Here is a 12,215-nt window from a genome sequence, read left to right on the forward strand (position 1 = left end):
CCGCTGCCGAACATTATTTATTCATGAGGACTCCATATGGCGGCGAAACGTGACCAACGCGATAAATCATTCAATTACATTTTTCATGAATACACTTCTATTGTGCATCAAATATCCCGAACGTATACGTTTCCCAATAATAATTTATTTAAATTTATATCAACAGGATATTAAGTAACTTTCTAGCTTACAGAACACGTAACTGCTAACATTGTATTTTTCATTTACATCACGCTTTAGCAATAACTTGTTAAAAGCCATTTAAATATAATAGCTATATTTTATTGCATGCATGTCTTGATAATATCTGTACTAAGGCGTCGTGTTTTAAATATTAAGCTATATTGTATATCGTCTCAGTTTCAATTTTTAATTAATTAATTAATGAACCTGGCTAATATGTTCGATGAGTATGAGCGATTAATTGTATCGACGCATTAAATATGTCATCGTGAAGTCAAGAGCGGAAGGAGGGCACGTCGGTGTGTTCAGTGACGGCAGTGAGGTGGCAAGGTGTGGTATCGCTAAGTGGCGCGTTGCATAATTTATTTATGTCGAGGCACGTAACACTCTTGTTGGAACTTGTCAACGATACCAGAGTTCTTGATACGATACACCACGCTACTGTAGTCACTATAATTGAAATATTTAATCACTTATAGATATCAGATATTAAAGTCAATCAGACTTGCTAGTTGAAATAAAAGACAATATTTTGCGCATTTAGTTGAAACCTTCATTGTTGAAATTTACATTGAATGGAATAATTAATATTTAAGTGTTGTCCTTTTTTATAGCGAGTAAATTATCAAGATATAATTCAATTCCTTTGTTAAATTATTAGTTTTAAAATAAAATGGAATTAACTATCAATTCGTTCTTTTGTTCGTCAAATGTTTTTGAAATAAAATTTACAATGATAACATTTATAAAATTAAACTTATCATGTACGCCGGGTACGTACATATACCGTATTTAAATATACTCGTAAATTGTCGGTCAACATCTGGATGTTTGAATTTTTTTCACAATATGGCCAGACACACCAGCAGGTAGGCAGGTTAAATTGAAACTGCAATTTAACTAAGTTTCTTTTTTAATAAATAATATATTTTTTTTATTAATATAAATATTTTAACTGAATAAGAATACTGCTACGCATTTTTCTAGATATATTACCTGTTTATTTTTTAGCAAGGAATTGATAAAAGCAAAACTAAAAAGGAATGAAAAGGTCAGTTAAGTACAGTTAAAATAGGATTCTTGTTATATAACTAATCCATCCAGTTTTATATATAAGATCACATTTTACTCAGTAAAGGCCTTTTGTGCTTTTAAGGAGACAGCTTGCAGCTTATTTCACCACGCTGTTCTAGTATGGGTTTGAAATAAATAGTTAAATAGATTTTTATCTCATAAATGCAGCCTTTCTCACCTCACATTACAAAATTAAGCTCAATAAAAACCAATGCTAATTTGGACTTCCATTCATCATCAGATCCACGTATTATAATCCAACGGTAAATTGTTTGAAATACGAAATGTTTTTATGATTTATATTTTATTTAGTAACTAACAAACAAACGTAAAATCGGATGCAATAAATTTCCCAATAAATTTACAAGATTGCTCAAAATACAACTGTCGCAAAGCTAACGGATTTCCGATTTGTAACATTGAAGTTATCACGTTTTAATCCGAGCACACAACATCACATCGGATCAATCAGACTGAGCGTCGGCGTCGGCGTCGGCGTGAACAGCGCTCGTCGTTAGCCCGCGGCGCTGCTAAATGGAATTTCGCGACAGACCGCTCTGAGATTAATATTACACTGCGGAAAGCCGAACTAATGGAACTGTGATTGAATTAACATTTCCATTGCATTGTGGTTGATACGCTAACTAATTTCGAATTTAGTGTCACAAATCGAAATAGACTGTTCAAATGTTTAAAGTAGCGTATGAATACAAAACGATATATGATTTACGGTATAATTTAGATGCGTGAATATTTAACTATGTAAGATTTAAAATAAAACCGTGCGATTGAATTTATTATTACACAGCTTATCTTTATTTAAGTACTATTAGGCAACTTACGATGTCATGAACATTAATAAATAGTTAACCTTGTACCGTTGTTAGCTTTTCTTGTAAATGTTAAATTATTACAATAATTGTCTTTAGCTGAATAATAACGAAGGAATTTTAAATTAATTAATAATAAAATTCATATCTCGATATGATTCACGATTACGTTATTTAAGTATAAAGTTTGATGTTTAATTTTACAAATAAATATACGTTTTCATATTTTGTGAGGATATAGATATTTTTAATATGTAATAATTAATTTATAAAAGAAATTAATAAAAGAAAAAAATAATAAAAAATTTCATGCAACACATACATACGTGTAGTGGCTTAAAAATATTTGTGAGTTTTCAGCTCTATACATTCCATTAATTCTACGCATATTACCATACTTATTCGCCTTGGTATACTAAAAGTGATGACACTGAACGATTCGGGTGTAGTTAAAGATAGCATGTGTACAGCGTTCGCCAGTGTACCTTTACATTATAAAACGAAGCTCTGCTTTAAATTGTAATTTAAGTTATGCATAGATAATATAATTAGTACAGTATATATGTATATAAATGGAAAGTATTATCCGATGTTTTCAAAAATAAAGAAAGAACTACCGTAAGTTCCATATATTACCGATAAGGTAACTGGAGGGCGACGTAAGCAAACTGCAATATCGAAAGAGGGAATAAAAACATTTTGGCCGCAGTCTGTGGCGAGTCGCCAGCTCTCAGCGACAACACAATAAGGATGCGCCTCTGTCGAAAGCAATCAACTCGTGTTCACTTCACCGCAACCAATTTTATACGAAAGTACGTTTGTGCTCTATACCTATTGATGTCTGCATTAGATTTGAGGTTAAATTTATTTGTTGGACAACAGGCTGGTTGTATCTTTTATTTGCTGTAACAACTAGTGTTGTATTCAATTGTGCCAGTTTGTTTAGTGGAAGTAGTGAAGCATTTTAACGTGTATACCGATACTTCACTAACTACTTAAACACATAAATTCATATTTTAATTTCTATAAAATTCGAAAGTTACGTGTTAAAATTCATTTTAAACTTTAAAAACCGATAAAAATATTTGTTATATAAAAACGTAAGCTACAGGTGAAAAAATACTATAAACATTTTCGCAAATAATAGAAACGGTATTTTATTTCCAGAATCCGCTATCACACAATTATTTCGCTGCAATTCCGTGCCTTGATAGGGTTTACTCGAATTTATAAAAATAAATTTCGTTTTATATTTTCACTTTTCACCCTCATATTTTACGTGTCCGATACCGAAACGTTTGCGTGATATATGTTTTGTTTTATTTTATTTTAAAGAATTCAAATGGAATAAATTCTATTAAATTGATTTAAATACTTCGCTGCGGAGAGGACAAAGTGTAAAATGGAAATATAAATTTATTGACAAGTTACTCTGGTAAAAATTCGAAACACTATCTTACAGGAGACGAGGCCGTAACTTAATGATCGCGTAGTGCGCTCCGGGAGACAATTCTATTTGACGGCAAATTGAATCTGTGAGGAGCTATTAGTCGATACCGCGACGGAGGCGGTGTGGATCTTGTGCGTGGCGACACTTTTGTGCACTTTACTAAAATATATCTGTTCAAATAGATTATAAATATCAATTCGAGAATAAATGTTAATAAATTTGTTAAAATTCAAAATGAATCAGAAAATATATAGCAATTCTGTGTCAAAATAAAAAGACTAAGTCAAAATTTTGCCGTACGAAGGCTTCGAAATAATTTATTCTTTTCCCGAGAGAGCAAGATTTTCCGCTTTATTCCAACAACAGCACAAGCGGTGGGAGGCAAATTGGATGGGATTGCGACATATCTTGGCTCGCGGCGAACCGACGAAATGTGGGGGTAAACTGCTCGCATTCCGCCAAGCACTCCTTTGGCATCGGGAGAAACGTGAACCTATTTAGAGCTTATGTATACAAGGATACTTACACGAGGAAAATCTTTTTAATAATAGCAATGTTCTTTTGCACAATAAAGTACCTAATACAAACTATTCTTTAGGTACTTAAAATAACTATTAATCTGAGTTTATTACCAAGTAGGTTAAATTATTCTTCTACTTAACACTACAACTATACGACTATCAAGAGTTTAATTAAAGCCGTAAAAGAATAATAAAAGTTTAATCAACATTATGCTTCAATTACGTGTCACCATACCATTAAAAAAAATATCCACATCCACATCGATATTTCAGCCTTTGTGTACGGTAATAATGAGTCAATTTGTATAGGCACGAAGTATAATGGTAGAGACGATAGGTAATATCAGCCGTCGCCATGCCGGGCTCTCGGCATTTTATTTTAATATCATGTCGAATGCACGCTCCCGACTATCCACAATTCGCCCCAACCTAGCCAGCTTTATCCACTGTAATATTCAAGCGCATTGTGATTCACAAGCTTCCGTCTTGCTTTTCTCGCTGCAATCAAGAATTTATGCAAAAACAACGGCTTCTTTTTAATCTCTAGCCTAAGGTGCTAATGAATACCGTTTTGTCGAGCACTCGAGCGAATACTATTTAAATAAGAAATGTTTACCATAATATAGTCATTTAAATAGAACTATTATTGAAAATGTGAACTTTAGGAATAAAAAATATTATGGGTCCATTTATTATTCGCTTCAAATCTATGCTTTAATTTTAGTAGGAGTTCAAATATAATTAACGTTTCGGTAATTTTTATTAACAAGGATATATATATATATATATATATATATATATATATATATATATATATATATATATATAGCGCGTATTTTAGCGTTTCCCATATTTAACAGTCTATATAAATTGACAAGTGGAATAGCAGTTTGCGTTTGTACGTTTTATGTGTTTGGCGAGAAAGCACTCCGGAAGAAGCATGTCGATGGCATACCGATTTAGACCGGCTGCATTTAGACTCGTGAGATCACCAATCACATTAATCTCCGATGAATATTTAGTGAAAAGTAAAAGCGATGCTTTACGTAGGTTATGATCGTGATACGGATAGTTGAATAACACCCACGCGCATTTATACGGATTGTTGAGAGAGGAAGTGTTTACCTATTTAAGCGAGTTTATTAATACAACATAAATCATTAATAATACGCAGTGAGCTGTTATGGACGGGGCTTGGTATTGAGGACATTTTAAAAACAATACCAAGAACGAAGATAACAAAGACATTAACAATTCATGCTTAACAGCGATATTATATACATTATTTATTTATCACATGCAAGTGTAGAATATATAATAGTATAAGCTTTAACCATATCGTGAATTTAAAGCTCCATAAACGGCATATTTACAAGTTCTGCTTTTCATACCAACATAAAATGTAAAAACACTGAGGTTATTTTAAATTTCTTGTACATTAAACACTCGTAACTTACATGTGAATTAACGTTGCCGGTTGCATGGTTGCGGGTTGCATCGCCTGCAAGCGCAGCCAACGGTAGTCTTGGCTTGGTTGACAGCGCGTTGGTACGAGGTGAGGAAGCGCATTTTACAGCAGCCTGGAGAAAAATAAAAGATTAATGGTTATTACTTTTAAATTTGACTAGGACGTTGGCGCATTTTGCATTGACCCTGCCTTCTACTTCGAGGTTCAATACCCGTGTTTGTGTGTATTATGCAAATTTATATAAAAATATATTTGCAAAATAGGTGTATCAGTCGGCTGATACATATAACACAGGGATGAAATAGCCAATTTAAAAAAAATACGATGTGTAATTTAATTTATATTAAAATAAAAAGATTAAATTTTATACGTAGTTGTGTAGTTAGATGCAGTTTATTTTATTCGGCTAATGTATTAAATCCTTAAATAAACGTAAAGGCCGATTTACATTTATTACTAACTAGCATTGCTCTGCAGTTTTACTCTTTAGCGGGATACCGCTGTATATTATATTGGAATAGTTTCGATTTGAATTCAGTAATGTAAATTAATCTTATCGAATCACTATTGAAATGATTAAATAACATATTATATTAATTGTTGTAAGTGAAACGCAAACAGATTTATATCCAAATATTTCCAAATAGAGATAAACTTAAAGTATTTTAGTGTTAATAGTTAATGTTCAAAAAAACTGGCGGACAACATTTTCAATGATAGGAATTTCAGTAGCAATTTGAATAACTATCTTATTTAACAAAAAAATTGCATTAAGTATAATCATAATTATTATTATTATTTAATTTAAATTATTTTTTTAAATAAAAACAAACAATACCTTATAAGTTAAAATACATTATATAAATAAGTTAATAAACATTACAAGTAAATATAAAATTTACAGTAAATAAATGCAGCCTTTAAAATCTATTTTAGAATCATTTAAACCGTCTTTAAAGAGGTCAAGAAGAAAACCTATGGAAGGAAAATACCTTTTAAGACGGAATAATCAAATAAAAAGAAAGAAGCTAAGTTTTATAAATGGACTAATTGAATAGTACACGAATGAAACACGCTATTAAGAGTCATTAAATATCATTAAATACACAAATAGGGCTTTGACATTAAACACGATTGTTTATCACAAACAATCATTGGCACGGTAGCTATAATCGTTTAATTAATCTTTTGTCACAAGACTGTTAGTAAAAAAATTCTTGTTGCTTTAATTCTATACATTGTGTAAATAATTAATACTTGTTTTTGTTCGTGTTTTCTGTTTGCGTATCGTTCATTCGATTGAGTTGAAGTTTTGTACACTAGGTGGCATGCGAGTTTTATTTCTATGTTATTTTATTTAAATTTTATAAAAGACGCACTATTTACTATCTTGGGAAACCTTATTCAAAATTATGTGTTGAGTAAAAGCTTTAATTCAACGTCAACGACTCGAAATCATACTTTCATTTTGATTAAATCCATCTCACTACAAATATATGTAGGTTCCTATTAAAAATTTTCAATATTCCTATTGATACGACACAATACTTTCAAGTTATTGAGAAAAATCTTAGAATGTAATAATAAACGGATCTGTAAGAGGATTTCAAAAGTTTTATAATAATGTGAAGCGTTGAAGGCCTTTCATAAATATTCATAAAATTGTTATTGGTTTCTGTGAAGTTTAAAAGATAATACGTATTCATAAAGTCACAAACTATTTATTCGCCTACTTTATCGGCAAGTAGAGCAGTAATTTTTACTTTATTTTACTCAAAGACGCCATGCAATTAACATTGTGCAATAGTTACGATTTCTTATTTAAAATAAAATGATAATGAAGCTTACATTATAATTGTTTTAATTTTTTAACAAAAACTAAAATTTAATATAAGAACATGTTAATTAATTTTAATTAAAATAAAGTGTCGTAATAAGCTCATATTCTTAGTTTACCTAACGTATGTATCACATTCTCGTTTTTATTACATCTCTACTTTTTACTGCGAACTTATTAAGTTTTTATTTCGGAAATTAAATGAATTAAATGATTAAAATAAAACTATGTGAAGAGAATTTAAAAAATGTTAAATTTCAACAATTTTAAACTTGTTCGGTTTAAATTTTATGAATTGCACGCCATCAATTAAAGACAAAGAAATCCTATCGCGAAGATATTGAGATTCGTTTTTCCCACGCGAGCTAAAAAGCAAACGCTGGCAGAAAAATAGTTCTACCGATTTCTGCGAATCCGTAATAACTTTTTTTATGAGACAAAAATGAATTGTAAATAAAGTCTTTTGTGGAAGCCAAATAAATATTCCGAGAGCATTTTCGACACAGACCAAATCATAATACTTTATTTAATATTGAAGCATTAAACTTGATAGTCAAACTAGAAACTACCGCCGGTTCGGAAACACCCAGCCCTTAGAAGAACTGGAAACAAAACGAAAGAAACTCAGCGGGTTTTTATCATGTTTCCATTCCAAAAAAAAAAGATAAATAGTCATGCGGTGACTGTCTCATACCCAAGGTGTGCCTATCATCCATAAATTCATTAATTGTATAATGACCTTTAGCACATAGGCGTTCCTTTACATTTTTTTTAAATTTAGCAACTGAGGCAATTTGAACGCCTTTTGGAATCCTTTTGTAGAAAAAAAAAGAACCGTATACATTGCCCCACAAAAGAGTTACTATGCAGTCGAGTAACGGGAGTAATTAGTTTGTGTTTGTTCCTTGTACTAATGTTATGAATATCTCATTTTCTCACGAAATCATTAATATTTTTTCGTACATACATAACATTACATAATATGTATTGAGAAGCAACAATTAATATTTTAACTTCTTTAATTTTCTGTCTTAAGAGATTCTTTAGCTCCTAGGTTATTATAGATTGCGCGCAGCAATCCCTCTTTTGCAGCACAAATATCGTATTGATAGCGGCAGCATAACCCACAAAACAATGCCGTAAGAATGTGAAAGTAACTAAAATATACAAGGCGGGCCGTATCAACGTCGGTGTATAATCTTAAATTTTTAACCGCAAAAGCCGCTCAGCTTAGTCTAGCAACAGAGAGATTTATAATAACATAGTTACCTTTTTATTGCGATTTTATATAGTTCTATTAAATACTATCAAATTCACTAAAAACATTTAACATGCAAAAATATTACGAAATCAATACGTGTCATTTAAAATTAATAACGTACGTTAATAATAAAATAATTCTTTAAACATGGTTTCTAAAAAAAACTTGCAAAATTAGAAATTAATTTAAAATGGAAAGTATTTGTACTAACCCTCAATTATATAGTCAAGAGTGTAGTTTAAATGAAACATGATAGCATGTTCACAAGACGGTGTCCAATAATTAGCATCGGTCAATAACTCAGTGGGCCGCAGCCCGCAAGGTAATCACCTGCCTCCTCAGCTAGAATACGCACGCACGCAGTCACACCTCGTCGACAACGGTCATTTACTCTAATTGCTTCACCGACAACAAATTAATCACCGATGTGACAGCTCCGATACTAATATTATGAAGAAATAATGGCCTCTTAATGGCTTGTTACGGCCAATTTGTTACTTGCTACTTAGCATAATTTTAATAAATCAAAGGGATCGAAAAACAAACGCGTTAATTTAATTAACGTAGCTTCGATTTTTGTGTTGAAATAAAAATATTTATAATAAAATAAAGACCCGACATAATCAACTATTTTTGGAGTCGATGCCAGCCAAAGTGAGATAAGTCCAACTATTTAAATATGAAATCCGACGCTAGGATTAGCCATTATATATTATATTACATTAGTTTTTTTTTATTATATATTATTTCTAGTTTATGTGTAAAGATTCGCTTTGATTTTATTTTTTAGGGTGTCTATACATAATATAGTTTGTATATTAAAATGGCGGATAGGCTATTGTAAACGAGATGTTCAAATGAGACAACAATACACGTACTTTAGGTGATTTCTTTTGTTTAATTTGAATCTGGCAAATTTCATTGTATAGCCCATTGAATACAAAAATAATAATTATAATGAGTTCCCAACCAGATAATATATTCAAACAAAACATTTCTAATCGACTAAAAAATCACGTCAATTAAATTGTATCATCGTAGGAATTTTACAACAGAAATTATATATTCTGAATATACCTTACCTCGGGCACATAGGGCCTTGAGGAGAAACTTTAAAAACAGAAGCTTGATTTTAGTACAGCTGCTAGCTACTTTGAAAACATTTTTAGGTATCTAACTTTATTTATTAATTGGAGTAGTGTTAACTCTTTAAAATTAATAAAGTTTTTTTATTATTTATAATTGACGGTAGCAAAACAAGATTAACAAGCATTAATTAGAATAATTTGTTCTATCATTGTAGAGTAAGAGAGAGTAAGTTATAAAAAACAGACTTTATTTATTGGAAGCTTCTATCAAACAATTTAGAATCCGGGTCGGGCGCTTAGCAAATTGCATTTGGTTTTTAATCCACCGGCAGCCGCGGGGCCAAGCGCTAACTTCAATTTGCCAGAGCTGTTTAATTACCAGCGACACGGCGGGTCATTAATTAAGTCATCAGACAAGCGGGCGTGGGTTAGCACGCCGGATTAGATACTGAACTGCATGGTAATGAACGATTATGGTGCTCTGCTTAGTAAGGCACATAATTAACTTATCGAGAGAAACGGCTCTTTTATCTTTTACTAAGCGATAGGGGATTTATATTAAGATTTAATCATCCTATTCGAAACTGGGAAATTCTCAATAAAATTTAATGTGTTTATCTTATCGATTGTCATTTTAAACAATACAAAAAAAGAAACCACTACAAACGAGACAAAAAACAGTTCACACAATATGTTATTTGAAAACAAATTACGAAGCTCAGCCGGTAGCTGGTATTCATAAAAGGTTGAAACGTTTGAAAAAAAAAAAAACAGAAATGAATGGCGATGCAAAAAATTGTCAAAAGAAATGTTTTTATTTATTGTACGTTGTTAAATACACATTGTGTAAAACTTTTTTTTTAAATAAAAACGTGGCATATTTTTTTTACTTGTATACAGAATGAGATGATAGTAATACAGGTACTACAATATTAACAATAGTTACAAATGGTGTTATAGAATTTGTTAATTATGACTGCTAACTTTTATTGTTTTAAAAGCACCTGTTTATTGCATATTATTGCCATAGCAACTCATACACAAATTAAAATCATTCCCTAATAGTAGAATTTTTACAAACCAAACTAAACATTCTTTAACCGTGCTGAACGATAGTGTATGAAACAATCAAGTGGGAGGGTCGTAATCGAAATATTTTGTAAACGATTTTCGTTGCGAGAGTCGCGTGTTCTAGAGCTATTATGTCGCCACCTCGCACCGCCCCGTGTGGGCGGAAGGACCCTATTTCAACCATTACCCTTGTAAACATTTTAGTGATACGATACAATCTACTAGACACTTATTATTTCTGTCTCGAACACTTTATGAAAACTGAATCAGATTATTGTATAAAAGTGACATGGAATTTAGTACAACACAAGAAAACATTTTTATAATTATATTAGTCTTGATAAGATCAGACTGTATTTATATAAAATAACATGGCAACTAAATACCTGCCGTATTTATTTATACTTGTCTATCTATATAATAAGGTTAAAATTACTTTTATCGAAGTGAAATACTGGTAGGTAATGTATATTATATTATATATACAAGTATAATTTACAGCAGGTACAATTTGTAATTTTCATTATTTTATTAATTATTGTCAGTGCTAGAATCTTCGAAAACAATGAATAGTCTAGCCTATATTTTATTAGCAAGCAATTTTATTTAAAAAAAAAAAATGTTCTGCCATTTTAATATGTTTACCAACGTATCTCTTTATTTGTATCCACATTCATTATATTGGATTTTAACTGCAGTTAAATGAAGGAAAGCATAATATTTACATCTTACACCCGTTGTCCCTTTATTTGCTGCCAGCTCATCGACATACATATGTACGTAATATTAATTGGATATAGATCTTCACTAGCAGCTTTACTATAATTTTCGTCATATTTTGATTTATATATTTTATTTGATTTACATATTTTGATATATATATATATATATACATATATATATATACATATATATATATATATATATATATATATATATATATATATATAAGAATAGAATACTCATTATTGGATAATGTTGTGTAGTCAGACTTATATAAGGCATCTTGAAAAAACAACCGACATGGCGCGAATAATATCGAATGATATTTTTTATTTAACATGTGTATATAAGTCCAAAACGTTTATACAAATATTTGGACATTTTCTTACTTCGATAATATTTATTTTTATTTATTATCTGTCTCATATTTAGTTGCAAAACAATACATTAAAAAAAAATAGATGTAAAATAATCTTGGAATGAAATAATATGTGTATTTCGTTATTTATCAAATATTGTTCAATTCAAGTAAGAAATTTGTTGAGAATGGTAAAAAAAAACAATGTGTGTTACGAATATAGTCTTGTGAAATAAGAAAAAATCTATTCAAAACGATTTGTTTACATCTTTGTGATCAGAGTATATTATAGTAAATATACTTTGATCTCTATCTCTATAATTTAGATATGATAAAAATAATATATAAAGT

General features: G+C 30.5%; 1 protein-coding gene across 7 annotated transcripts in view; it reads right to left on the bottom strand.

Moving 5' to 3' along the window:
- The window catches only part of LOC126773732 (fibrosin-1-like protein), a 52,093-nt gene that overhangs the window by 33,611 nt on the left and 6,267 nt on the right, over positions 1 to 12,215 (bottom strand). For all 7 annotated transcript variants that reach the window (XM_050494836.1, XM_050494840.1, XM_050494833.1 and 4 more), the window contains exon 2: positions 5,516 to 5,638. In XM_050494836.1, the coding sequence (XP_050350793.1) occupies positions 5,516 to 5,638 (123 nt within the window). The remainder of the gene's footprint in view (positions 1 to 5,515; positions 5,639 to 12,215) is intronic.

This window comes from Nymphalis io, chromosome 15 (assembly GCF_905147045.1).
Source record: "Nymphalis io chromosome 15, ilAglIoxx1.1, whole genome shotgun sequence".
Lineage (NCBI taxonomy): Eukaryota > Metazoa > Arthropoda > Insecta > Lepidoptera > Nymphalidae > Nymphalis > Nymphalis io.